Raw genomic sequence first — 26,771 nt, forward strand, 5'->3', positions numbered from 1 at the left:
AATGGTCCAACCGCGCCCTTTCGGGGCATGGCTACATTGAAGTGGTGTACACCACTTAGAGCCGTTACAACGTGGCTTGCTCCCCTTGGTTCAGATTTCCAGAGTCTCTTTGGCTACGCAGCCCCACCCCCTGAAAACTCAAAGCCATTATGCCAGCCAAAGGCCATGCCGTCGCGGGCTCGCTGGTGCTCTCCATCATGTCGTGCCTCGTGTACAGCGTCATGTCGAACGTGATGGTGCTCACGAACCGCTACCTGCTGGGCAAGAAGTACTACGGCTTCGACGAGAAGTTCTTCGTGGTCGCTGTGCAGGCCGCCGTGGCCGTGCTCGTGCTGGAGCTGGCCAAGCTGCAGAAGATCGTCTCGTACGACCCGTACGACGCCAAGATCGCGCGCAAGTGGGCACCCGTCACCTTCTTCTTCGTGGCCATGCTCTACACGGGCATGCAGGCCACCGCGGGGTTGCCCATCCACATCGTGACCGTGTTCAAGAACGTGACCAACATCATCATCGTCTTCGGCGAGTGGCGCTTCTTCGGCGAGCGCGTGGGGGGCCTCGTGCTTGTGAGTCTCGGCATCATGCTCATGGGCGCTGTCATGTCCTCGTACAGCGACGTGGGTGGCAAGGCCACGCCCTCGACGCTCTCGGGCTACTTCTGGATGTTCCTCAACTGCGCCGCCACCGCCGGCTACGTGCTGTACATGCGCTACGCCACGTCGCGCTCGTCGCTCAAGATCTCCAAGTTCGGCATGGCTTTCTACAACAACCTCATCTCGCTGCCACTGCTCGCGCCACCGCTTGTGCTCAACGGCGAGGCCTTCACCGTCTGGAGCAACCCGCTGCTCGGCAACTTCAACTTCACCATGCTGCTCTTCATCAGCGGCGTTCTGGGCGTCGGCCTCAACCTGGCGTCGTTCTGGTGTGTTAGCATGACATCGGCTACAACGTACGCCACGATAGGTATTTTGCGGCCTTCCAGCTCTTCCTCGAGCTACTCAGCCTCCATCTCTTGATGAGCTTGACTTTGGGTGGTATACTGACATTTTCTTGTTTGTTGAAGGCGGTTTGAACAAGATCCCCACCACGTTCATCGGCGTGCTGTTGCTCGGAGAGCCGCTCAAGCCCGACACGGCTATCTACGTCACGTTCGGCATGGTTGGTGGTATTCTGTACGGGTATGCCAAGTTCAAAGAGGGCGAGGCGGCCAAGAAGCAGAAAGCTGCACAGGAGGCGCTTCCGCAGACCACGCACGATGCCAAGGCATAGATCTACCGGCCCAATGGGGACCAGACATGGCACTGGAGAGACGGCTGATTAATCTGTGCCAACTTCTTCACTTGAAAGTAAGTGTTGGAATGCATTTTTTGCTTTGTGTGTCTTTGTACTGCAGCGCTTTGCATGAATATGAAGAGACACAATGTATTGGAAGGCATTTCTTCGTTGCGTGTGCTCTGGTTACCACCATTGCGAAAGCTCTTTACGGATGTACAGCTTCATCACTTGCTTTGCTGGTCAAAAAAGATAAATACTCCATTGATGCTCACTCCTGCTGCTTCGTGGCAGCTTCTTGCGCGCGCTGACGCTCGTGTTCGAGGGCCTGAATCTGCTCTAGACGTAGTTGTGACTGAGCACCAGGTGCCACCGACATGCGGCTGCTTAGCAACACATTTGAAGCATCCAGACGCGAACCGGCCATATCGAGGAAGGCGTCTTCGAGCGCCGACTGCGTCACGGAGCCTGAGAACGGGTTGTCACCGTGGAAGGACGACATGGTGGACATGGCGGACATGCGCATCAAGTGCGCGTTCATCTGACGTTGCAGATCGCCTGCATCACCCGCCCCGTAGGCATCATCCAAAAATGGCGCTGCAGTGGCTCGGGACTCTGCACCGCCGAACCCACGGAAGCTGCTGCTTGCACTGCTTGCAGCGGACTGACGAGCAGACATGTCTTCTTCCTTCAAGAAAGGATACTCTGCAAATAACAAAAGTGCAGAAATCCATACGATCAGAGTGCTGCAATCTTACACTTCAATACTACATTTGCCACGACCCTCACCTGAGTTGGAAATTTTCCGGCTTAGGCGAGGAGAACCGATAAGAGGTGAGCCCAAAGGTGGAGAGCCGAGAGGCATGGCCCCCAGTTTCAGACCTTTGAAGGCGTGCGTTAGAACTGTGGCCGAATAGTTCGGGTCGGCACCCATTTCACCAAGCTGGGCCTGCACGCAGATAAACCAAGCATGCCAATGACAACCAGCAACAAGGACCATTTAACACCAGCAGGAGCACAGTACCTGTGTAGGCGACATGGTCCCTCGGGGTGACAGCCTCGGTGACAACGTAGAAGACGACACTTTGGCTTCGTCATCTTCCAGCCCAAATCGACCTTGAAAACTCTGCTTGTGGCGCAGACTTGGGGGCGAGTTCAGCACTGGTGCTGTATAATTAGGGTCGTTCACCAAACTCTCCCATCGGAACGGACTTCCTGCAGCTCCGCCAGCCTGTCTCGCAGCAGGTCGAGCCACTGCAAACGGCGGTGGCGAACCAGGAGATGCGGGCCCGCTCCTCACGTACTCTCCAGAGGTGTCCAGCGACGGCAGTTTGGGCGAGGACACGGGCGTCGCGAAGTCGCTGAGCGACTGCTGGTCTAGATACTCGTCCTCGCTGTCCAGCAGGGCGCCTTCCAGCTCCTCCTCCTCGGTCTTCACCTCCACTTGCTGTTCTCCTTCTAGTGCTTCGAACCGTTCCCTAGCATCGTGTAAAAACGCGTAGCGCTTCACACAGTCCACGGGCGAACGTCGCACCACTCTCGAGACCTCCAGCCCTGCCAATATCCGTCCAATTCCACCCGCAAAACGCGCATTAGAACCGCCAAACACTCGGCTACATAACTAGCTACAGCATAACCTACTGAGCGCAGTGGGAACAGCGGACACAGTGTGACATTAACTGCTATACGTACAATTAACACCGACCGGAAAGCGCTCCCCGCTGGCCGTTGACTGCGTCACCAGCAGCACCAACTTCTCGTCTGTAGCGCGTGACCACTGCGCAGGATGCGGGTGAGGCGCGTAGCGAATACTGGACCAGCGCGGCTCCCCCTGCAGCTCCTCCGGCTCCACCGCCTCCGTCGCCATAGCGTTACCGGTACTGCAAGACTAACGAAGTCGTTCGGTGTGTGCTTCTCTCGATTCGACACAAAGCTACAAATTATGTGACTGTGACGCACAAATGTTGTATTCCTAAGTCTGTGCTTCGCAGATTTTGTGATCACAAAAAATGAATGCGCATGCACAAATTCATTAATTTGTGTTCTGTAAAGCACCGACTACTCCGTCTGGTTTGCACAATCAGTGACAAATGTTCGCTTTGTGCTTCACAGAATTTGTGAAGCACAAATCGTATACGCTAGTCTGTATCACAAATTATGTGATACACAAAGTTTGTGAAAAACACTCATTAATTTGTCTTTTTCTAAAGCACGAGCCGATCACAACGAAGTTGTGCCAGCAGACGAGCTTCATGCAGATGAACGACTACCGCAGGGAGAAGCTGGAGTGCACAGTGAAAATGCAAGTGAATGGACTGTTGAACAAGAGCACGAATGTACGGGCCAACCAATCGACCTTCCCGAGCCAATTGAGCCCGAGTACGTCCCCGCCGACGCTGACGAACAATTTCTGAGTGGAGATGAGGTGATTTTCGACGCTCACGAGGAGTCCGCTCACGAAGAAGCAGAGACGAGCAAAAGCGCGCCAACCGACGAAAATTACGAGGCACACTTGCAAACAGAGAGTGGAGACCAAGGGAGCGAAGCCCAAGAAGCCACGCCAGCAGGCGAACCAGTTGTATCTGACGCGGATGAAGTGGGCCTCGAGGCTCAATATTACCCAGACGACGCTGCGAACATCGAAAGCAACTTCCCTACAGTAGCAGAGGCGGGTGGGCCACCACACGAATCTGAATGGCTTGCAAACGAGGCACACGAACACAGTGCTTCAGACCAAGAACACAGTATTGAAATAGCAACAACATTGGTTGCAGAGGCTGCCGACGTCGATGTCCTGCACGACGATGAAGGTAACCTTGAAACGCAGCCTATTGAACAAAGTGCAGGACTCGAAGAATTGGTAGCGGAGAGTCCTCTAGAACCGACAACTGCCGGTGAACCGGATGACGACGATCTTGTGTATGAGCAAGATGAATTCGCTGAGGAGACGCCTCGCCTGGGCATTGAAGCTGGCACAGTGGACGTTTATCCAGTTGGCGAAAATGCCGAAGTTGTCCAATCTAGGGAAAACGCAGAGCAAAGTTCTCCGATTGAACCTGCAGCCGAAGTTCCGGAACCAACGTCTATCGAAGTACAAGCTGACGTCGCCACAGGTCAAGAAGTAGCCGAGCAAGAAGTTGAGCAGATTGGCAAAGAGCCCGTTGGAAGTTTGATGCCTGAAGCAACACAAGACCAAGAGCCTCTCGATGCTGTGCTTACTCCTGAAGATGTAGACGTAGGTAAGAGATAGCCATTATTTTTTCTTGCCATTGCAGAACTAACCATACAATCTTAGAAACAGGAACCTTGACCGAGGAGCGCGCTGTGGCCGCTGACACTGCGAAGGCATCTGCTCCAGCAGACGTCAACGCGTATGACACTTTTAACTTCGAGAGCCCAAGGTTTGATGGAAGCAGTGGCCTTCCTCCCCCTGAACCACAAGAGCTGCTGGATGATAGCGTCGTTGCTGCTGCTGAAAATGGGATAAGTGATGCCCCCGCAACGAGAAAAGCAAATACCAGTACCGGTAGGTGTGAACAGGAGAACAAAGACGTAGTCTTGCTGTTGGTTTTGGCTTTCCTTTTATGCAGGCAACTGGAACTTCCAGATGCGTACGAGCGCGTCGTCTCCGGCAGATGCGAGCAGCAGCGTCTTGTTGCCGCCCTCCTCCAGGGGCTGCGGGTTCCACCTCACGCAGTTGATGTCGCTCGCATGTGCCTGCTTCTGGTAGACTGCTAGGCTGAAGGAAGAGGGCGTGCCTGCCGGGTGGCCCTGGAACACGCGGATCGCATTGTCGGCAGCGCCGGTTACCAAGAAGTCGCCCTGCTTGGACCAGTCCACGCTGAAGATTGTGCGTTCGTGGCAGTCCGAGAGCGTGGACGCTTGCTTCCACAGCTTGGGGCTGTAAAGGTAAGCAATCGTCAGCAATGCAATACAGGAGTTAACAATACTGTGGCTACCCACCTTCCGTCCTCGTTCACCTCCTTGTTGCTGGGGTCTTGCTGCCAGACGATCACGTTTGTGTCATCGGACACGGACGCCATCTGCGTACCCTGCGGACTCAACGCCACCCCCCACACCGTCGACGTGTGGCCTGTCAGCGTCTCCTTGCAGTACCAGTCGTCATCATTCTCGGCCCAGAGGCGAACCGTGTCGTCGTAGCTGGCGGACACGAGGAGGTCCTCGGTCGGGTGCCAGGCCACGAACTTGACGTCCTGCGTGTGGCCGTGCAGCACCGAGATGCACTCGAAGTCCGTATCAGCGTCGGCCTCCCAGATCCACACGCTCTTGTCGCGGCTGCACGTGGCCAAGTAGGCCCCCGACGGGCTCCAGGCCACGCTCTTGACCTCGCTCTCGTGGCCCTCCAGGCTCGAGATGACCTCGTACGAGCTACCCTGCTTCTCCCAGATGACGGTGGTGGCGTCGAAGCTCACGGACGCCAGGTAGCGTCCATCCGGTGACCTGCAGTGGCAGCAGAAGGCACAGAAATTAGCCGCCAGATACAGTACAGTTCAGGCCGACAGCAGGCGTCTACCACTCGCAGGCTCGAATCGTCCGGCCCTGCGCGTCCTCGAGAATGCCCACGCACTCCCAGACGCCGCTGCCGCTGGCTGCCCAGAGGCGAATCGTACGGTCACCGCTACAGGACGCCAACAGCTTTCCGTCGAAGCGCCACGACACGTGCCAAGCGCGCTCGCTGTGGCCGTCCAGCGCGCACACCTGCTCCAGCTGATCCATCGTCGAAAACTGTCCATCACTCAACATGGGGGTACTACAGGGTTACACTTACGCGGTGTGGTCCACGTCAAAAGCTTTCAACAGCGTATATCCTAACCAAATCGAAACCCCTGACTGTAAAGGTACAGTGCAAATGAGGTGCGATACGACCTCTGAAAACATATCTAGTTGCAAATACGCGCAACACCCGCCTGGAAGCAGCCTCAGTCACTAACTGGCCGACGAGACGTTTTGCGTGGAAGGGCCCGGGGCGAGCGAGACCATGAGCGCCATGAAGATGGACTTCATCTGCAAGGAGGTGCCCACGAAGGCAGCGCTCCAAGCGGCCAGCGCCTACGCGCGCCAGCCCGAGCCGGCCGAGGGCGTGAGCGACAACGAGGACTCGGAAGATGAGCAGCTGGAGCATGCGGCCTGGCAGGACGTGGACCTGAACCCGGCCGTGGAGCTCGTGGCCAAGCTCGTGCGCGAGTCACTGGACGCCGGCAAGACGTACAACAAGAGCATCACGGCCAAGACATCGCAGCTGCTCACGGGCTGCGACGGGCTGCTGTTGGAGATCAAGAGCCTGGCCGAGACCCGCGCCGAGGCCCGTCAACGCTCGGGCCCGCGGGCCGGACAGCCGGGCGGCGGCTGCTCGTGCGGCCAGGCCATGGCGATGCTGCCACTGCGGAACCCGGTGGAGGCTCCCGCGGCCGCGGCGGACCCAGCGGCCCAGAAGCAGATGGTGCCCAAGGTGGACGACGCCACGGAGGACCAGACGGACCGCGCGCTGGCCAAGATGGAGGCCGCAATGGTCCGGCTCCGAGAGATGGCCGAGCTCATCCAAGCCACCAGCATGCAGGGAGAGGCCAACCTCGTGTCCAAAGTGTCGTTGCAGAACGGCACGTTCCAGGCGCTCGAGGGGGCGGTGCAGGCCAGCGCGGCGGCTGCCACGGCCACTGCCATCGCACAGGAGCGCGGCCGCTCGTCGTCGGCCTTTGGAAGGCTGTACATGCCCCTGCAGGTGCAGAAGCTGCAGGAATGGTACTACGCGTACCCGCGTCCGTTACTCGACGAGCTGACCCTGATGCGCACGATTCTGAACTACCGGCCGTACGCCAACCCGTTCCAGGTGGGCGGACTCTCGCTGAACCATGTGCGTGACTGGTTCAAGCGCCGCCGCTTCCGTGAGCGGATGCGCTATGTCAAGTTGGCTGTGGAAGCGGGGCACGACTCCCAAGCTGCCGAGGAGGAGATCGACCTGCGGTTGGAGCAGCGCATCGCTCAGCTGCGTGCTGCGGTGGACCCCAATGAGCTGGTGAAGGAGGTGGACCGTGTGCGGGCACAGAGCTATTTGTTCGATGCGGCCGTGAATTCGTTCACGCGACCAAACAGTATCCGGTCCTACATCGCGGCGTCGTACTCGGTGCCGACGGCTGCCGAACTCCCAGGAAGTAGCGCCAACGGACGCGGTAAGAGGCAACGCACGCAGGACTCTGACCTGGATGATATTTCTATGGTGAAGCACGCCACTGTCCTGGAAGTGATGGCTCTGCAAAGCCGGTTGCGCAGCCTGCTGGAGCAGCCCAAGACGACAGTCGTCACGAATGGATTGCAGCAGGTGATCGATCTGTTGCGTGCTATGAAGGTTGAACCTGATGTGCGCATTCAATCCGGCCTGGTGGCGGACCTTAAGCAGATTTTGAAAGCTTACACGAAGCCGACACTGCTCCGTAAGGCCACGGTCGCACTCCTGGAGAACTTGGGTATGAACCGCCGCACCGTTATTGACGAATATGTTGACGATGATGTTCCACTGTCCGCACCGGCAAGCCCAGCACTAAGCTCAGCGTCGAGCGCGCGAGGAAGAACGAGTGTGAAGGCGGAGCACGCATCGATGAGCGCGTTGGAGCATGCCAGTGCGATATTGGAGGCCGATTCTTCCCTGTTGTTGTCCGGAGAGCCGGTTAAGAAGAAAGCAAAGCCAGCTGCACGCCCAGCGAAGCCGCGCGCGAAGGAGAAAAAGGGACGCGTCTTGCGCCCAATGAAGTTCTCCATGGACCAGCTGACGGCGCTGGAAGCTTGGTTCCAACAAAAGTACAAGCCGTCACAGGAAGAGATGGAGAACTACCTGGTGCAGTTGAACACGCCTCCGCTGCGTGATATGGAGAAGCAAACGGTGGATGTGAACATGACACAACTAAGGCGATGGTTCAACAAACGGCGGTGTCTGCGGCGCCCTCCGTTTGCACTCATGACACAGCAAGAAGCTGCCAAGGAGGGATCTAAGAACCCTGCCATCCTCAAGGCTGCATCTACCCCTGGCAATGCCGTGGAGCCTGTGGAAAATGTGCAAGAAGTAGATGTTGAAGATGTAGGGTCCGAAATCGGCCACCACTCGTTCGATGATGATACCAATGACGACTCGAGCGACGACAACGACGATGATGACGACGACGATGATAGCAGTGACGATGGCGACGACGACGGAGACGATGATAGCAGCGACGACGGTGAATCGTATCTCATTGGTTCGTTGGCCTAAGTTGCAGTAGTCACTCCAACGTGGTTGATCAAGAAGAATATGACGTTCTTTAACCCCCGTTGGGACCCTTTTGTCAGGAAAGCTAATCCGAGACACCCACCTTCATATATTTGAAAAAACACGTAGGCTTTGTCGGTCTGTTCACATCTTTTTTTGCGCTGCTTAGCGGAGCATCGGCAGCTCTTGTGGTTCAGAGGGAGCTTCCGTTAAACCTTGGACTTGAGGCCTTCTGGGGCAAATGCGTCCCTGTCATAGCGGACACGTCAGCCAAGGGCGCCTGTATTCTTTACAACTTCGTGCTCGGTCACTTCGTGGCCGGTGGTGCTGTCAGTTTCTACTGCGGTAGACGCTGGCTCCGGAACTTCTACTGCCAGTTTCAATATCGGAGGAGAGCAGCTCCCGCACCCAGGCGCGCGTTGTCTCCTGTGCGAACTCATCTTACTCATACACAAGATTGTCGTCATCGGTTCAGCTGCAGTCCACTACCAATTGCAACTGTGAAAGGAATGTGACCTCCGAAGAAATTGATGACCGATCCACCCGACAATCAATTCACTAAAGCTTCAAGTTGACTCTGTACGAATTGATGTCTGCGCCGAGCAGAATTGCTAGGACGAAGGCGTCCGCCGGAGCCTGGAAGTTCCAGTTGCCTGTATAAACCCAACACGAATAGCAAGAACTACACGTCGCCTTTGTTGTCCTGTTCACACCTCTTTCTTTTCGCGTTGTGATGATTACTCGTCTTCAAGGTGATTGCCATTTTCAGCAGCAGCAACGACGCTACCATCCAGCAGCTCTTGTGGTTCAGGGGGAGGAAGGCCACTGCTTCCATCAAACCTTGGGCTCTCGAAGTTAAAAGTGTCGTACGCGTTGACGTCTGCTGGAGCAGATGCCTTCACAGTGTCAGCGGCCACAGCGCTCTCCTCGGTCAAGGTTCCTGTTTCTAAGATTGTATGGTTAGTTCTGCAATGGCAAGAAAAAATAATGGCTATCTCTTACCTGCGTCTACATCTTCAGGAGTAAGCACAGCATCGAGAGGCTCTTGGTCTTGTGTTGCTTCAGGCATCAAACTTCCAACGGGCTCTTTGCCAATCTGCTCAACTTCTTGCTCGGCTACTTCTTGACCTGTGGCGACGTCAGCTTGTACTTCGATAGACGTTGGTTCCGGAACTTCGGCTGCAGGTTCAATCGGAGAACTTTGCTCTGCGTTTTCCCTAGATTGGACAACTTCGGCATTTTCGCCAACTGGATAAACGTCCACTGTGCCAGCTTCAATGCCCAGGCGAGGCGTCTCCTCAGCGAATTCATCTTGCTCATACACAAGATCGTCGTCATCCGGTTCACCGGCAGTTGTCGGTTCTAGAGGACTCTCCGCTACCAATTCTTCGAGTCCTGCACTTTGTTCAATAGGCTGCGTTTCAAGGTTACCTTCATCGTCGTGCAGGACATCGACGTCGGCAGCCTCTGCAACCAATGTTGTTGCTATTTCAATACTGTGTTCTTGGTCTGAAGCACTGTGTTCGTGTGCCTCGTTTGCAAGCCATTCAGATTCGTGTGGTGGCCCACCCGCCTCTGCTACTGTAGGGAAGTTGCTTTCGGTGTTCGCAGCGTCGTCTGGGTAATATTGAGCCTCGAGGCCCACTTCATCCGCGTCAGATACAACTGGTTCGCCTGCTGGCGTGGCTTCTTGGGCTTCGCTCCCTTGGTCTCCACTCTCTGTTTGCAAGTGTGCCTCGTAATTTTCGTCGGTTGGCGCGCTTTCGCTCGTCTCTGCTTCTTCGTGAGCGGACTCCTCGTGAGCGTCGAAAATCACCTCATCTCCACTCAGAAATTGTTCGTCAGCGTCGGCGGGGACGTACTCGGGCTCAATTGGCTCGGGAAGGTCGATTGGTTGGCCCGTACATTCGTGCTCTTGTTCAACAGTCCATTCACTTGCATTTTCACTGTGCACTCCAGCTTCTCCCTGCGGTAGTCGTTCATCTGCATGAAGCTCGTCTGCTGGCACAACTTCGTTGTAATCCAAAGCATCAGTTTCTTCACTACTCTCCTGAGCAGGATTGTAGGCGTTGTTGTCTGTTGTATTCTCGGTGTTGGCAGCCAGCGGAACCACTCTAAACTGCTCAAGTGCATTTTGAAGTGACACCTCTCGTGTAGGAGGTGCCCCCGTCCCACTCGCAAATTCCATTATCCATTTGGTGAATTCCGACTTGGTGATACTCTGGGTTGATCCTTTGTTCAAGTCGCGGTAAGCCTGGAGTGTGATGGCCTCCAGTTCTTCATCGGAGGGGATGGTACCGATGCCTGACATCACGCAAAAGCCACGTGCACAGCACAAGAAAGCGATCGTCTAGCAAGCAAGACGAGATATTAAAGATGTTAACAACAGCAATGAAGAGCAGCGCATAGCGATCGGAGCAGCTAACGCGATACCATTTCGTCCATGGAGATCTGCTCTGTTCCATCGAAGTCTAGCGCTTCAAAGATCACTACAGCATCACTCACGCATCAGGAATTGCCCCTTCAAGTCACACAGCCCAAACAAATCCTACTTCCAGCCTTCTCTAGCGCCGGTCCGGAGCTCACAAGGCAGGCTCCACATATGAATGCCAGCGCATTAATTCTATGACATTCGTGCACCCGCATCAGCCAAGTGCAACAAAACCATAACGCCGACAGTGCAGCTGAATCAACGTACATTCCAGTGGAGCTTCGAAAGGCATCAATGATACTCTCCGCCCAACCCTTATCGCCGCCAAGCAGCTCCGCAAGTCCCTGAGCGTCCAATCCAAAATCCAGATCTTTGTCCTTGTAGTCCTGCAGCAAACGTCGCGAGGACTTGAGATCCCCTAGCAAGCCGCATTGATTTTCATTAGATCCAGCACGTTACCAGCACACAGTGCACTCACATGTTTCCATGCGCTCGAACGTCTGCGCCAGCGGCGAAGCCTTGGATATCGACGTGCCCATTGCTGCGAAACTGAAAATGGTACGAAAGGACGGTGGTAAAGTTGCAGTTGCAGCCCCAGAAAACTACGAATGGGGCATGTAATTTAACGCAAACTTTTCTCTCTTCGTTCGTCCCTTCGATGAGCAGGCGGTGCGTCTTCAGGATGCCCATGGCTCCACATGCGAGCGAAGCTCACAGATCATTCAAGGGCTCTCTGTCCGGTCCGCGAACCTTCAGCATTAGCAGCCCACCTGATCCAACACTACAATATTTACACATGCCCTATCCGATACTGGCTTCCCCCTCAAGACCATTATCATCTTGACGCTCGTGCCGTCCAGCGCCTCGTGACTCCAGTTTCTCGAGCCCGTGATCATAAACTCGGAGTACTCCACCGGTTTATCCACGACCGTATCCTCCACCCACCACTTCAGACGACGTGAGCTGGTCTTCTTCTTTGTGTGATGAATACTTCAACCGGCTACATGCTACAAAGGTGCCACGGCTTTGAACTCTTCACTTTGAGAATATCGTTTTCCATCAAAGTCATCGAGCGATGTTGTTGTACACAATCTTTCATTAGGGTTTTGTATGCGGCCTTTTAATAAGAGGCGCCATTTCGCATCATGAGTGGCAGCGAGAGCGAAGGCAAGCGGCGGCGGAATGGAGACGACGACGGTGCGCAGTGTGTTACCAATCTCTAGTACTTTACATTGTATGACTAAGTGCAAGGGACAGACTTAGGGTCGCAGCAGAGCATTCTCAAGTGGATGCGCCATGTGCCGGGTCCGCTGCAGGACGTCATGAAGAAGCGCGCGGACCAGTGAGTGGAGTGCCATTTGGTGAGGCGTAAAGTGCTGACTGGCTGGAATGATGGCAGGCTGGACAACTCCCAGGGCGATGTCAGTCGAATTGCAAGTGCCACCTCGGGCCGATACTCAGTGAGTATCGCGACGGTGTTTGACCAAGGACCGTGGGTGGACATGTGCCAGTACCTGGGCATGGCTACCACGCCAGGAAAACTCTACGGTGGGTTTTGGAAGGCTGACGAGTAATTTACCGCTGTGGGTGTCATTAAAAGTTGTGTGGACTGGCAGGCGACATCAAGATTGGCAGCTTGAAGTGCACGATCCAAAATATTGTGGAGGACGATGAAGCACTCGCCAAGGTCCCGCAGGTCAAGTTGGTGTGTAGTTTAGTTTGATTGCAGACAAAGGAATTGATATTCTGCTTTGTTGAGGACAGCTTCTGGTGCTGATCAAGTCTGTGCGCTACGTTGACGAGGAGATCGTGGCTATTTTACATGTACGCTGAAGGTTTACATAACGAAGGGAAGGCGAGGCAACGTACTTATTGCTATTGTGACTCTGAAGGACCCAACAGGCGAAATCGAGGGATACTTCCACCGCGAACTCGTCGAGCAGCTCGGACCAGCGCTCGTGACTGGAGTCGGCGTTTTGCTGTACAAGGTATCGATATTCACACCCACCGACGCACCCGTGACAGGTAGGCGAAATAGCTACCTAAACATTACGCCGCGTAACGTCCAGCGCGTATTTATTACGAAGGAGCAGTCGATTGCTTCAACTAGCGAAAACCCAGTGGAGATTTTCAACAAAGACAAGGAAATCGACGCCCAACACGAGAGTGACAATGACGACTACGATGACAACCAAGCTTCTAGGAGCGAGCAAGCAGCGCGCCAATTGCTCCAGCACAGCACCGTCCGTGATACCTCGGCTGAGCTGACGTTCCTCTCGCAGCGGCAAGTGATCCATCGAAACCCGCCTGTGCGAGCGGACCCCGTGGCAACAACCACAACCAAGAAGAAGGGCAAGCGTGGGAAGGGTACTGCACGGAGCAACGGTCACAACGAAGAAAGTGGGCTCGGGAAGTGGCAGTGGAGTAAATTGCTCAAAAAGACGGCCGATGGAACCAATGACGAATCCGCCGCGGATTCAAGCCGCACACAAGAGCGTCGAGGTTTTCTGGACGCTAGCTCACGTCTCGCTAGCTTGATTACAAAGCAAAATGCGCGGAACAGGTATGTTTGGATGGCAATATCGTGGACTTGGCCCATCGATCATGCATAGTTCTAGGATGAGATGCTCATATACTTGCTGCACGTATAGACCATCTTCTACACCATCCGATCGAACAAATAACCAAGAGGCATCGCTAACCATTGGGAAGACAAAGAAATCGGTCAGCGTGAGATTCGCACCAGGAACAATGTTCGACCCGCCGTCTTTCCCTCGAAACTCCGACAATTGCGATGTGACGGAGCTCACTCAAAGAAGTCCCTCATTACAGCCTCAATCGCAATCAACTAGTCCATCATTGACCGGAGAGAGCAAAACAACCCCTTTAAACGAAGAAGACGAAGAAGATGATGACTGGTAAAGTTGGGTGACATCGCAAATGCCCCCCCCTGTCAAATCGATCGATGGATTTCGTTTGGGAACCTCTCTCTACTACCAACAACAACATGGACAAAGCCCCATCATTACCGTTGCCATTACTTCAGAGTGTTTCCACTTCCTGAATTCGGTATCGGACAATTGAAACGAAGCGAAAGAAAGCGACGGCATCACTGTCGTGAATGTTCGTGAGCCTGTTGAGAACGAAAGCGAGCGACATCTTCTCCCTGCTGAACTTTATCGCGCGCGGTGGCTATTGCCCACCGATGCGACGACAACGGCTGCTTTGGTTTTATGGTGCTTTGCAGTTGTTTCGTGGCTTGAGCTATTGGTATCGCGACTAACACACTTTTGCGAGTCGGAGGGCAACCACTACAAGTATGGCGAATGGATCATCTCCATAACTTCAAGTTGCCTTTATGTACACTACATTACTTTATGTTCCGATACATAGCGCACTTCCACAGCCATTTTGGGTTCAAACTTGGCCATGGAGTATCGCTGGGAGGACGACGCCGTGTCCGGGCCGCTGCTGCGCCAGTTGCAGGCTGCCGAGGACTTTTCCGCATGGGAGACGCGTGCGTTCCTGCGGCCCATTTTTCGCTGGATGAAGTCGGGCTTGCACAAGGACGGGAGCCGCGACGCCGAGGCCATCGACAAGGCCTTCGCCTTCGTGGAGTGGCTGGTGCTGCTGGCCACGCGTGGCGACGAGGCGCGCTGCATCCCCAAACTACCGATGCTACAGCCCAGCTACGCGCTTAACACGATCGTTACAGCCAGTCAACGCGCCGGCAGCGTGCGGGAGGCCCAGCGAGCGTTCGATCTGCTAGCGGAGCACGGCTACCAACCCGACGTGTTCACGTACACGGCGCTGATTGACGTGATTGCGAGGAACGGCGACCTACCGGCTGCAATTCGAGTAATATTTGGGTGTAGTTGTAGTAGCTTTTGGAGGAAAATGACGTTTTCCATGTGCTGTTTTGTTGTGTTAGAAATACGAGGAAATGAGGCTGTCGAGCTCCAAGCCCAACGTCGTGACGTACACGACGTTGGTGCGGGCGGTGGGACTGAATGACGGTGTGGCAGCGGACCATTGTTTGGTGTTCCTGGCTCATGCAAGGGAAGATGGAGCTTTTGATGAAGCGTTGTTTCTGGAGGCGCTGGAGACGTGTGCGAAGAGGAGGAATCGGGTTGCGGCGACGAGCGTACTGCTGGAGGTCGCAACGCACTCTCCCAAGTTGAGGACGGATGACAGGTTCTGTCATACAGTGGGTCAGGTGGCCAAGTTGCTGGACTATGATGGCTTGGAACCAGTGCTCAATGAATGGGTTAAGGGTGGTGTGTTAAGCTCAGAGGAGCGAGACAGAGTTGTCAAGTTGCAGGAAGAAGAGGGAGCGTCGACTAACGATGGTACGCTCTGCTCCTTCTCGCCAATCGAGATTGCATTATTGTGGTGTAACACCTGGTTGCTGTGTCTGTGCAGGCTCGAAAACGCTCGGCTGTCTCGGGCATCAGACGTCCCAATCGGTTCGAAAGGCGGTGGTCCACCATGATATTAGCCGTCTGATTGCTCGCATCCAGAGCGGCTCAATTGTGAATGTGTAAGTTAACTCGCGATCTGTGTTCTGGGGTTCACATCTAACCTTTTGACTCTTGCATACAGAAATGACTTCGAGACACTCATTCATCAATGTAGAAAGCGGAAGTGGAAAGAGGACGTTTCAGTGATTGTCGATGCTATGTGTCATATCGCCACTAAAGGATGGCAACTTACGAGTAATGACGAGGACGATGAAGGTGAAGCTATCCCTCCTCAGCCCCACCTTCAACCGACATCCAAGACGTACGTTTCCATTGTCGATGCGTACATGTGTTGTGGCGACGAGCCTCTTGCTTGGCAAATTGTTCAGGAAATCGAGGACCTCTCAGAAATCTCGCGAGGGTTGCCCTTGTACCGCAAATTTATCCGCGGCGCATATTTGCTGACGATCTGCGACCATATCGCCGAGATTATTGCCTTAGCGCATGAAGACAACATCGTGTTCACGCAGCGAATGGGTGTCGAGGTAGCTCGCATGTTTGGGTATCGCCATGTGGAGGGGTTCAACCTTCTGGTGAATGAGCTTCCAGTTGGTGAGCCTGGTTCCCAGGCCAAAAGACAAGGGTTTTTGGAAGAGCTGGTGAAGTCGTGTGCTTACAAAAAGAACTCGGTGGGCGCAGAAGAAACGCTGCGGGCGATGCTGAAACACGGGTTCCATCTCTCTGCTGCCACGGAAACAGCGCTTTTCATGTGCTGTATTCAACATGACACTGTGTCAGAGGCGCTAGCCAAGCTGCAACACTTTCAAGAAACCTCGCTGATGCTACCAGTGCCCGTGTATGACTCACTACTGCGCGAGTTTTACTTCAAGTATACACGCCGCGGGAACACGTTTGATGAATCGTCACGTAAAGTTGCGATGAAGACGCTGTATGCACGCCGAGCAATTTTCGAGCAAGTGTTTAAGGACCGCGATGCATTGAAAGCATTGGAAGCTGAAGGAGATACCTTACTTCTTACTGGACCTGACCCTGATTCGGCAAGCTTTAGGTATTGGTGCTCAAGAGCTAGCTTATCATGCTCTCCGTTGATGTTCTCTCAACATGCAGTTCAAGTGCTCACGACCAGTCGAGACAAGGGCTCCAAGAACGCAGCAGAGCAATCAATTCGAGACGCGCTCATGACCACTCCTGATCCCTGCCTCTTTCTATTGCAATCCGTCGTCTCGCTGCGCTTTCTGGATCTGACGTTCCGAACGCTGGGTAAGTTGGCAAAGCAGTTGCTTGTGGTAGTGACAGAGGAACTACCGATGGAGGAAAGGCATGCTGAGTATTGCGTGAGTCAACTGCCGCTGCTGTCGGTGCACATTGTGAAGGAGCTGGATGATATCGTGTTCCTGCATCGATCGCATCGGTCGGAGTTGCTGGCGTTCTGTCTCGATGCTCTCGAAACTGATAGTGTTGACAAGACGATGGGGTTCTTGATGCGTCGACCCGAGCTGTACGACGCGGAAACGTTGGCGTACCTGGGTCCCAAATTCGCCGAGATGTTTGTGTTTGGCGGGGTGAGCAATGTGCTTTTGTTTTTCAAGTCGGACATCGAAGACTCGCTGGACATGAGTCGGCAATTTGTGCGAGAAGTGATCGAGTTGGAAAGCGCCGCCGCCGAGGAGGAAGCGGACGACGACGAGGTATTCAGCTTTAGACACACTTGCAAGGCGATCAGAGAGTTTAAGCTCGAGCATGAGGCTGAGTTCATGCCGTACATGATGCAAGCACGTGCAGCAATGCCAAAACCCGTGTACGCTGACGCGTCGGCTACCCCTGCAGATGGCATCGCGTATCTGAAAATCCCGCTCGCTCCAGATCACATTATGGTGGTAGACAGTGACGAGGCCCTGTCGGTGGCGACGGAGTTGCTGATGCGGGACTGCGTTACTCGACTGGGACTCGACGCAGAGTGGCGGCCAGAAGGCCGAGGGGCTGCGCAGTCCAAGTGCTCGATCTTGCAGGTCGCGTGCGATGACTACGTGTTCATTTTCGACTTCGTGGAGATGGCGCTCGGTGATTTGGAGGAGCTCTTCGAGCACTTGTTTGCCTCGGAGAAGGTCGCCAAGCTCGGGTTCGCAATTGACGGTGACATCAAGCGGCTGCGATGGTCGTTCCCGGAGGTCAAATGCTTCGACACGTTTGCCAACGTGCAGGACTTTTCGTTCGAGACGATGGAGGCGAGTACGCACCTGGCAGACGGATCCGTCGTGCCAACTCGCAGCCTTGCAACGGACAAGCTGCAGCGCCGCCACCGCCGACAGAAAGGGCTCAGCACCTACATCAAACAGGCGCTCGGGTACCCACTGTCGAAGCTGCAGCAAAAGAGCGACTGGGAGCGCCGCCCACTGACGCCGCAGCAGGTCTCGTACGCTGCGTTAGACGCGTTCTGCCTGCTCATGCTGCAAGACGCCGTCAGCAAGTAGAAGATATGCATAGTTGAAGGTGTTTAAAACAAAAGCGTTATCGGTCTCTTTTTATTCAATCATGAAGCGGAGACACCACCTTTTACCCAATCACGAGGCGGCGACGTTCTCTCGCCAATCAGTAGGCAATCTGGGAGCACAAGCAGACCCGCGACCTTGGACCCCCTCTCCTCCGCTATGTCGTCCACGTCCACGCCCGCGCAGGTGCTGCAGGACGTGCGCTTCGCAGAGCGTCTCGCCGACGTGGAGTCGCGTCTGCCAGCCACGCTGGCGCTGGCCCAGGAAGGCTCGCTGGCCAAGCGCAACCAGGTGCGACGCAAGCTCTACCACGACAGCGAACTCATCCGCATCGAACTGGAAGAGCGCATGAACGCGCTGGGCATTGAGGCCCAGTGGCTCACGGCACCGGAGATGAAGGAGGCCAACGCCAAGCTGGACGCCGTGCGCAAGCAGCTCAAGCTGGACGTTCTGCCCGCCAGCTCGTCACCTTTGGAGATGCTCTACATGGTGGTGCGCATGCTCACCATGGTGCTGGTGCTCGTGGGATGGCTCAGCTGCGTCACGGTGCTCATCCCGCTCAAGTGGCTCAATCCGCTGCTGAAGCGGATGGGCGTCAAGAAGAACTACCTCCCCATGGACATCGTGTCCTGGGGGACGGCTGCCATGGTCTGCGTCACAGCCTGCACGGAGGTGAAGGCGGAGGGGCGCGATAACCTGATAGACCTCAAGGACTCGGTCGTGTGCATGTTCAGGTGAGTTGCAGCAGCTTGCTGGGCGGAGTGGACGTTTTTTATACTTATTTTTTACTCTTGTGATGCACAGCCACTCGTCCAACTTGGACGGATTCATCGTCAATGGCTCGTCACCGGTTGCGTTCAAGTTTGCGGCCAAGAAGAGCATTTTTCTGGTGCCATTCCTTGGCTGGTCTTCTCGTTGGGGATTCGACTTTGTGGCCATCGACCGTTCTAAACGGTACGATAGCGGACGCAATGAGTTTTCGAGATCTCTGGGGCTAATTATTTTGTGTTGCGCTTTTGCGGCGTAGGTCTTCCGCGCTGAAGAGCTTGAAGGAGCTGGCGGTGTCTGTGAATGAACATGGTAACTCGGTCTGCATTTCGCCTGAAGGCACGCGATCGAAGGACGGACTGGTACGTTACGTTGCGTATTCGATCCTTGGGTTTTTGTTTTGCCGGAAGAAAACTAACGATCATGCTTTTGAATTTTGCAGCTGCAAGAGTTCAAGAAGGGTCCGTTCTACCTGCGAGAAGACACGAAGAAGAATGTCGTGCCCTCCATCGTGTTCGGCGCGTACGAGCTATGGGCCCCCGGACGCCTGTTTAGCATCCCCGGCCACGTACGTCGCGCTTCATCTTTGAGAAAGGGATTTGAATGTGCTCATGCTCTGGGGGCTGACTGAACCTGTGCCCGTGCTGTTGCCTTATTCTTTTCTACAACCAGACTTTGGTGCGTTACCTGCCGGAGTACAAGTCGGACCCGAACCTGAACCGCAACCAGAACCGGTTGGCGCTGCGTCGTATCTACCTGAAGGCCTTCACGGAGGACGTGCCGGACAACATCGGTACTCGCGTGAGCACCAACTTCATCCTGAAAAACATGTTCTACCACTACCTGTCGTGGTCGATTACGTTCAAGGTCACGTCGTGGGCGTTCACGGTCATTAGTTCCGTGTGCCACTGGTTGGACATCACGTATGGCACGTTCATGCTGTTCTCGCTGGTCATGATGATTGCGGGCGAAGCCCTCATGTTCTTCACCTGCTAAGCCACCTCCGGGATGATGCCAAGCGCTGCCGTCTCATAAAGTTGTACAGCCCACTCGACAAGACCCAAGACTCCGATGTTGCTGCCGTTGTGCATCACCCACCACCGACCAGCAGCATCAGCACAAAAGAGGTCAGTCTCCACCTAGCTAGCTGCTCGCGTCGTCCCACAATGCACAATACATTTGGTAATTAGGCAGTTAAGAGGCCCTCTCACTTCTGCAGCTTCTTCTTCTTGCTCCGAGCCTCCACGAGCTTCCGCTCGCGCTCTGCCAGCGTCGCGTGCAGCGGCTCCGCGGGCGACTGCACGCACGAATAGGAGGCCAGGCGGTGGCGATCGACCTTGATCTGCTCATCGACCGACAGCGTGGGCGTGGGAGGCGGCAGGGGTTTTCCCGCGCGCTCCGCCGTCGCTTCCTGTCGCTCACGTTTGCGCTTTCGCACGCCCGCGTTGCGGAACCTCACGGGTGCCGTGCGCGGCTCCCCCCAGCCCGTGAGCAGGTTGCCCTCCAGCAGTGTCTCGCGCAGGAACTTGTCCTCGAACTCGTAGAGCTTGCGTCCCTGATCCTGCCACTCGCTCTCCTCCACCAACGTCTTCGTCTGCAGCGCGCGCAGCCGAGTGTCCAGGTCCTTTGCCGTGCTTTGAGGCATTATGCCAAAATGAATAAATGAATGGAGCGTTCTACCGGAATGTTAATGGGAACAAAGTGATTAAACACCGAAACGATGTAGCCATTTAAGGCTTCACGTTTGCACATGTAGTACAAGCACTAGGCGCCCCTCAAGGACGCCAGATCGGTCATCGACTCTGCTTCCACGCACTAGAGTCTCTCCGTATCCACAACGGGCTTGCACACCGGCTCGACACTCTCCAGTAACCGACTGCGGAGTACCAACAACTTACCTTGGCGGTTTAGCCAATCATTAAAACGACAATCGGCCAGCGAGAATCAGCCGGGGTCGGCACGACTAGCTCTCGACTGTGTGACAGCATCGATCGCTGATAACGTGCAACTCCAGTGTGACTTTGACGCCCTTGGCAGGCGCTTCAAGCTCAAATCGCAGGTTGCTAAGCCGGGAGGAGATCATCGAAGCATTCATCCGTGAAATACCTCGCCAGGAGGTGATTGGTCCACTTCCTGCTATTGACAATGTCGACGACACTGAGCATGCAGAGTAGGCAACACGTTCAAACGACAGGGCGGAGAAGAAGTAGCAAATATGTTTCCATTCATAATTAACGCTGGTTGAAAATCCTAAGTCGTCGTCTTCTTCACAACCTTCACCGTCGTTGCTCCCAATATCATGCACCTTTCTCTTCTCTTTCGACATCGGTCCAACTGGAATAAAGTTACCCTGTGTCATCGCGGCCTGGCTGGTCAACTGTAGGAGTGCATTTACAGCGTACGCGCTGCCGAACCTGCTGCTTAGTAGCCTTCAGCAGCTCCGCGTTTCCTTCTACATTGCACAAACACTTGCCAACCACGGCACAACTTCCTTCAAACAGTATGCAATGCCCAATGGCAGCTCCACCGAAAAGCAACTCAGGAAACAATACCGTCGGTCGCGCCTATTGTATGAAGCCATCTATATAATCGACCGCCACGACTGCTTATGCTGTTGCGCTCTCATCTTTGCCTCCTTCTTGTCCGTCGATAGACATTAGAACAGCGCCATGACGTTGCGGTGGAAGAAAACAGTGAGCCCCAGCAGCATCATGAACACCTGGAACCACAGGAAGGGCGACATCTTGATCTCCCGCCGCATCTCCAGCTTGGCCACGCGCAGCTCCTCGGCCTCTTTGGCCAGACACGGGGCACACGTGGGTGTGACACCGACGGGCACTGCCAGGCGGTCCACGGGTGCGTCGCACTTCTTGCAGCTTGCCGTCTTGGGCACTTTGCCGCTCGCGATGTCGGCCTCCAGCTGCGCGCGCTTCTCCTTGTCCTCCTTCTCACGCCGCGCAGCCACGATCTGCGGGCCCCGGATAAGGTTCAGGTACAGAAACAGCAGCGAGTTCATTCTGATGGAGAACTTGGACGCACTTGGTGGTCTATTGACCTGTTGACAACTGAGACTTCGAAGAGAGAGAGAGCAGTCGACGAATCGCACTTAGAGGGGACATACATGAATCAAGATGTTGTGGGATGGGCTCAACTGGTGAATGCGTCACTTTTATTTTCCCTACCGTATCTCTTGCTTGCCAAGCAACTTGCTGAGCAAGCTCGAGCGTGACGGACCAACGAGCAATCAGGTGTCACCCACTGGAGCAGCGCGGGGCAATCGGGACAGCAAGTGTCTGATGGCGTCGTCGGGCTCCAGCACCGGACAGCTCGTCGTGCTCGCTGACAGGTCAAAATCTACCACACAAACAAGAGCAACTTAGATTAATGAGGGGCGTATCGGGCTCAAAGTGCGTCTCTTGACCGAACTCTGCTTGCTAAATGATGCAGAAACAACGGGAACACTTCGACTTTCGATTTGTTTCACAGAGGTGCGCTGTTCGTGTCTCCGTCGAAACAGTTATGTTATAGCGAACCTGCTCGCATAGCCCTGACCACATAAACCGTTATGACCTTCTCTCCGTTGCAATGGAGCTGACTCACGGCTCGTTGACGTCTGGGACTTGTGCGATTCATTCAACACAAAGATTCAACACACCTGCGGATGTCGCTGCACCAGACCAACCGCAGAAAATTTAACAACTATCCCCACATACGGCACTGTAACTTGAGCTCGTTGCTCAGCAATCCTCAACGGTTGCTCCGAAGCACTTTCGAGAAAAGTCCCATTGGCATGTTGAAGTCAGATGCTACCGTGTTTGGCCGGATTTGTAATGCCGTATCATCTAACTTATTCGTTCTCTGGCAAATCAAAACCATCTCTATAGTTTTTGGCGAATCAAATCACGTTACCGATTATATTTTATCCAATAAATACACGATTGTACGTTGCAGTCGGAAACTGAGCGATTCCGACATATCTGATCGGAGCTGACGCCCAGATACGTGTATCGTGATACAAGCGAGAGGTGTGCTACGTATCACTCGCATATTTGCCGCCTCTCCCACCAAGAACAATGAGCCTGAACGACTTGAAGCCCGCAAACACCAAGCGCGCGCGCGCAACGGCCATAAAGGCGTTCAATCGCTTCCTCTCCGCCGAGAGCACGAGCATGGAGCATGTCAAGGCTTTGATCGTTGCGGACCCAAGCCGCGCGGGGGGCATTCTAGTGACTCTGATGGACAAGTTTGATGTGTACCTGGCATTCCATGCAGGAGCTAGGGGGCTGCACCTGTTGCGCCACTCCGTCGCTCAATATTTCCGCCAAGCAAAGTGCTGGCTCCTCGACGAGTACCCTGCTCAAGGTGGAGCTGTGGCCCGGCAGCTGCTCAGCTTGGGGTGTACCCTTGAACAGCACTGCATCAAACGCGAGAGCGGTGGGTTCGTCAAGAAAGTGGTTGCATGCACGAAGGATGATCTCAACAAGATGACAAGCTATCTGTATTCAACGGCCTGTTGTGCATCGGACAACTAAGCACGGCTGTGTCTCTTGTGGTATCTCTTCGGGCGCGCTTCGGGCCTGACCTTCGTCCGGAAGCAGCAGCTCACCATCGATGCTGGCGGCGTGTTCTTTATCCGCTTCATCCGCGTGAAGACGTCAGACGAGCAGACGCTGTCGCTCTTTCCCGACGAAGACTTTATGACTTGCCCGCTGCTGGCGCTCGCTCTGGCCTTGATCACGCAGGAGTCGCCGTGCACAGCGCTGCTCAATATCTTGCCAGTGCAGTCGAAGGACGTCCCTGTTGAGCTGACCAACTCGATCCCATTGCTGGACCTGCTTGAAGACAGCGGCGCCCTAGATTCTTCTCAGACATCGAAGAGAAGCGCCGCCGTCCACACGACACCGACAGTCGGGGTCCACGCTCTTGTCTGCCGCTTGCTCGATCGTGTTTGTAGCGGGGCTACACATTCGGTTCACCTCCTACCTTAGTGCAACATGCACTAAGGGATACATTCAGGTTGACCACTCCACAAGGTGGTCCACATTCATAGCAAAAGGCATATGACTAGTAGAAAGGAACATATTTCTACCAATGAGAGTCATTCAATAGATAGGGGTTCTGCCAGCCATCCGATGGCAGAACCTCTCATTATAAATATCAGTTTTAGGAGGAAACCCAGTTAACAATCAATACAGTTCTCATTTGGCACCAAAGCTATCGTTCGGTTCCTTTGTCTAAGTTTAAGTATACTTGCGGATACAAGTATACTGAACTTAAGCTAAATACACCTACACTTCCTCATACACGTGCGCACACGTGTAAGCTTAAGTAGTGGGTCTAAGCAGACCCATTACACCTGGTAGCACTTTGTAGTCCGTCCAACGACCGACTAAGAACACGTTCGTATGGAATACGAACGCGGGGCTGAGAACCTGCCCTCGGACAGTAACATGTCCGTGGGTAGCCCAAACACGTCTGCAACGCATGTTGCGCATGCAGACAGCCCCCACCTGTCGGAACCAGAGTGGGAGGCCCTCCAACGACTGTCGACAGTCATTGGGGAAGCGGCGGTAGCAACGATGTTGCGAACGCTATCACCGACGGAGCAACACGGTGTTGCTCTGGGTTTCATCGTGAAGGAACAGCGTGAAACCACTGCTCGAGCTTCGGTGTCGCCATCGGCCACACCGCGCGTGGAGTCATTGAAACTCCACGTAAGCAGCTACGTTGGAAGAGAGGGCGAACCTCTCCTCCGTTGGCTTGTCGAGGTCGACACTGCCATTACGGCTCGACGTATCGTCGACCCGTTGTCGAAGGTTGCGTTCGCCATGTCATGTCTTGGCGGACGAGCAAGGAGTTGGGCGTACGGACGCCGACTCACGGACCCTACGTGGTTTAGCACGTACGAGGATTTCAAGGAGGAGCTCAAACTAGCGTTTGAGCCCCCACAGAACGAGTTCCGATCGAGGGCGGAGTTCCTCAATCTGCAACAGGGCAAGCATGACGTGCATGCTTACGCCCAAAGGGCACGGTACTTGGTCTCGAACATCGTGACCAACCCGATCGACGAGGCGACTAAGGTCGTCACGTTCATGAAGGGCCTTAGAGATGGGCCTGTGAAGACCTATCTCTTCCGAGAGTATCCAAACACTCTCGAGGCTGCAATTGCGCTAGCAATGCAAGAAGAGTTTAGCCTGCGGCAGGCTAAACTGCATGTGAACGCCCCACGGCTAATTCCACGGCCGGTGGTTAGGCCGTCGGGAGGTCCCGAACCAATGGACCTCTCGAGTGCGACTGCTGCTGGTTCCCAGCAGCGTCGTGGATCAACGAATGTGCGTTGTTTCCGCTGCGGAAACATCGGTCACTATGCCCGCGAGTGCACAGCACCTGTGCATGCGGCGAGGAGCCGTCGTGGCGATACTGGGTATCGTCACGGGCAATAAAAAACTAGATGGACCAGCAGGCGCGGGGCGCCCTGCTGGTGATGCGGTGATGCGGTCGAGCGTGTCGACATCGGACACGCTGCAATGAATATCGCTGCCCCCAGTGAGAGTCAATCTCACTGCAAGAAGCAAGATGACAAGCCGAACCTTGTCATCCTGAAGGTAAGCTCGAAGAGAGAGAGAAGTCGTTGTTAGAACCGAGAAGCGTATCGTACGTGTACGCTTTTCGTATCAAGAGAAGGAGTTCGTCGACGAGCTTATCGTCCTGGAACTGGACGATAAGTGCGATATGGTGTTGGGCATGCCGTGGCTTGCACGGCATGATCCGGTGATCGACTGGACGAAGCGCACGATCGTGCGCTTCGGGAGCAGCAGCAACGCGACAGAGAGCGATGGCCCTGTCGGCGCAGCACATGCACCACGTGGTGCATGCGGCCCTCCATCAGAGACAGCGCGGAATGCGGCTGTCTCCGGTCACCCCAAGCGAACGCCAACGACTGCGAGAGTCGTTGGAAAAAGATGTGAAACGAATCAGCAGGGCCTGATTCGATCGGATTCGAGAGGGTCTCGAAGCGTCCGGAGCAACGCGGTCGTGTCGACAGATAATGTCGACACACAATTTGTCGAAAGACACTCCGCCGTTAGGCATCGAGGTAAAGAAGCGCGTCGGCTCTGGGAGCCGACGCTGCAAGCAGTGCGGACGGTTGCAAACGTCCCGCACCGGAAATGCTTGCGAGCTCGCGTGCAGCCGGGCTGCACGACGAAGCGGTGCGCGATCATGCCGGGCTTGATCGCGTGCGCCCTCGGGTAAAACCCGCCGGCGAATACAAGGAACAACTGTCCACGGCCGGGCCTGGACAAGAAGAATATCGCGGAGCCGGGCTCCGCACGAGAAGTGAACGGCGCAAGCGAGAAAAGCTGCGCAAGTCTCGGCCAGGGACCGAGACGCACAAGCAGTGTCTGCCGGGCAGACACAGGAGTTGGAGACGACCGTCGAGACATTGAGTGTCTTGACGCGTACGAGCATTGGTCTCCAATACAAGAAGATGAGACTGGAGAACCCTCCGACGTTAGCGTTGGAGTTGATGTCGCTCCCAGTCACAAGCTGGAAGCGTTTCGCTCGCGACCTGCACGATGGACGCATCGAGCAGATCTTCATCCTCTCGGACGTCGAGAGGATGACGTGTGAAGCAGAAGAGCTGAATCAGCTCATCTCTGAGGGAGCGGACGCCCTCAGCGCGAAGTCGAAGAAGGAACGCTTCGACGAGCAAGGCTGGGATTCGCTCAAGGCGAGACCCTTTTACAAGGTCTTGCGTGAATACAAGGATGTACTCCCGGACGACATTCCTGCGGAGTTACCGCAGGACAAGGGTGTCCAGCACGAATTGATCTCGTGCCGGGAACGAAGTATTGCGTCACGCGACAGTGGCCACTGCCGCGTGAGCAAGTCAAGGCAATCGACGACTTCTTTGAAAGTCGTCGCAAGGCAGGACAAGTGCGGGAATCGAAGTCCCCGGACAGCGCGCCTACGTTCTGTGTCAAGAAGCCACAGGGCGGGTGGCGCATCGTTCATGCGTATAACAAGCTGAACGATGCGACGGTACCGGCGCAGACGCCGATACCTCAAAATGA

At 54.9% G+C, this 26,771-nt stretch overlaps 11 protein-coding genes across 12 annotated transcripts; 6 read left to right on the forward strand and 5 right to left on the reverse strand.

The window, feature by feature from the left end:
* Positions 1-149: 149 nt before the first annotated feature.
* KRP23_3772 (GDP-mannose transporter) lies at positions 150-1,266 on the forward strand (the record flags this gene model as incomplete). The annotated part of the gene is made up of 2 exons (XM_067888667.1): positions 150-960; positions 1,061-1,266. 2 exons carry the CDS (start codon positions 150-152, stop codon positions 1,264-1,266), a joined length of 1,017 nt encoding a protein of 338 aa, XP_067747888.1.
* A 274-nt stretch (positions 1,267-1,540) lies between these two features.
* KRP23_3773 (uncharacterized protein) lies at positions 1,541-3,136 on the reverse strand (the record flags this gene model as incomplete). The annotated part of the gene is made up of 4 exons (XM_067888668.1): positions 1,541-1,974; positions 2,059-2,218; positions 2,294-2,823; positions 2,962-3,136. The coding sequence occupies 4 exons, from the start codon at positions 3,134-3,136 to the stop codon at positions 1,541-1,543; spliced, it is 1,299 nt and encodes a 432-aa protein (XP_067747889.1).
* Positions 3,137-3,521: 385 nt separating this feature from the next.
* Positions 3,522-4,825, forward strand: KRP23_3774 (uncharacterized protein; the record flags this gene model as incomplete). Its single annotated transcript, XM_067888669.1, has 4 exons — positions 3,522-3,605; positions 3,695-4,508; positions 4,565-4,670; positions 4,810-4,825. 4 exons carry the CDS (start codon positions 3,522-3,524, stop codon positions 4,823-4,825), a joined length of 1,020 nt encoding a protein of 339 aa, XP_067747890.1.
* A 26-nt stretch (positions 4,826-4,851) lies between these two features.
* KRP23_3775 (putative cytosolic iron-sulfur protein assembly protein CIAO1) lies at positions 4,852-6,033 on the reverse strand (the record flags this gene model as incomplete). Its single annotated transcript, XM_067888670.1, has 3 exons — positions 4,852-5,170; positions 5,233-5,730; positions 5,804-6,033. The coding sequence occupies 3 exons, from the start codon at positions 6,031-6,033 to the stop codon at positions 4,852-4,854; spliced, it is 1,047 nt and encodes a 348-aa protein (XP_067747891.1).
* A 235-nt stretch (positions 6,034-6,268) lies between these two features.
* KRP23_3776 (uncharacterized protein) lies at positions 6,269-8,530 on the forward strand (the record flags this gene model as incomplete). Of its 2 annotated transcripts, none has more annotated exons than XM_067888671.1 (1): positions 6,269-8,530. In XM_067888671.1, the coding sequence occupies one exon, from the start codon at positions 6,269-6,271 to the stop codon at positions 8,528-8,530; it is 2,262 nt and encodes a 753-aa protein (XP_067747892.1). The 2 variants fall into 2 exon arrangements, with proteins under 2 accessions (XP_067747892.1, XP_067747893.1); XM_067888672.1 differs by having other exon boundaries at positions 6,656-8,530.
* A 734-nt stretch (positions 8,531-9,264) lies between these two features.
* KRP23_3777 (uncharacterized protein) lies at positions 9,265-11,497 on the reverse strand (the record flags this gene model as incomplete). The annotated part of the gene is made up of 6 exons (XM_067888675.1): positions 9,265-9,473; positions 9,530-10,877; positions 10,961-11,016; positions 11,080-11,150; positions 11,226-11,376; positions 11,437-11,497. The coding sequence occupies 6 exons, from the start codon at positions 11,495-11,497 to the stop codon at positions 9,265-9,267; spliced, it is 1,896 nt and encodes a 631-aa protein (XP_067747894.1).
* A 606-nt stretch (positions 11,498-12,103) lies between these two features.
* On the forward strand, positions 12,104-13,880 carry KRP23_3778 (Homologous recombination OB-fold protein; the record flags this gene model as incomplete). The annotated part of the gene is made up of 7 exons (XM_067888676.1): positions 12,104-12,155; positions 12,216-12,300; positions 12,358-12,506; positions 12,575-12,654; positions 12,723-12,782; positions 12,851-13,521; positions 13,610-13,880. The coding sequence occupies 7 exons, from the start codon at positions 12,104-12,106 to the stop codon at positions 13,878-13,880; spliced, it is 1,368 nt and encodes a 455-aa protein (XP_067747895.1).
* Positions 13,881-14,387: 507 nt separating this feature from the next.
* KRP23_3779 (Exonuclease mut-7-like protein) lies at positions 14,388-17,910 on the forward strand (the record flags this gene model as incomplete). The annotated part of the gene is made up of 4 exons (XM_067888677.1): positions 14,388-14,816; positions 14,890-15,307; positions 15,381-15,498; positions 15,561-17,910. The coding sequence occupies 4 exons, from the start codon at positions 14,388-14,390 to the stop codon at positions 17,908-17,910; spliced, it is 3,315 nt and encodes a 1,104-aa protein (XP_067747896.1).
* Positions 17,911-18,087: 177 nt separating this feature from the next.
* KRP23_3780 (1-acyl-sn-glycerol-3-phosphate acyltransferase) lies at positions 18,088-19,692 on the forward strand (the record flags this gene model as incomplete). The annotated part of the gene is made up of 5 exons (XM_067888678.1): positions 18,088-18,662; positions 18,733-18,882; positions 18,956-19,058; positions 19,139-19,264; positions 19,369-19,692. 5 exons carry the CDS (start codon positions 18,088-18,090, stop codon positions 19,690-19,692), a joined length of 1,278 nt encoding a protein of 425 aa, XP_067747897.1.
* A 211-nt stretch (positions 19,693-19,903) lies between these two features.
* KRP23_3781 (uncharacterized protein) lies at positions 19,904-20,341 on the reverse strand (the record flags this gene model as incomplete). The annotated part of the gene is made up of 1 exon (XM_067888679.1): positions 19,904-20,341. One exon carries the CDS (start codon positions 20,339-20,341, stop codon positions 19,904-19,906), a length of 438 nt encoding a protein of 145 aa, XP_067747898.1.
* A 1,011-nt stretch (positions 20,342-21,352) lies between these two features.
* KRP23_3782 (uncharacterized protein) lies at positions 21,353-21,712 on the reverse strand (the record flags this gene model as incomplete). Its single annotated transcript, XM_067888680.1, has 1 exon — positions 21,353-21,712. One exon carries the CDS (start codon positions 21,710-21,712, stop codon positions 21,353-21,355), a length of 360 nt encoding a protein of 119 aa, XP_067747899.1.
* Positions 21,713-26,771: the final 5,059 nt, after the last annotated feature.

The sequence above is a fragment of the Phytophthora ramorum genome (genome assembly GCF_020800215.1).
Source record: "Phytophthora ramorum isolate Pr-102 chromosome Unknown Phyram_PR-102_s0003, whole genome shotgun sequence".
In the NCBI taxonomy this organism is placed as follows: Eukaryota; Oomycota; class Peronosporomycetes; order Peronosporales; family Peronosporaceae; genus Phytophthora; species Phytophthora ramorum.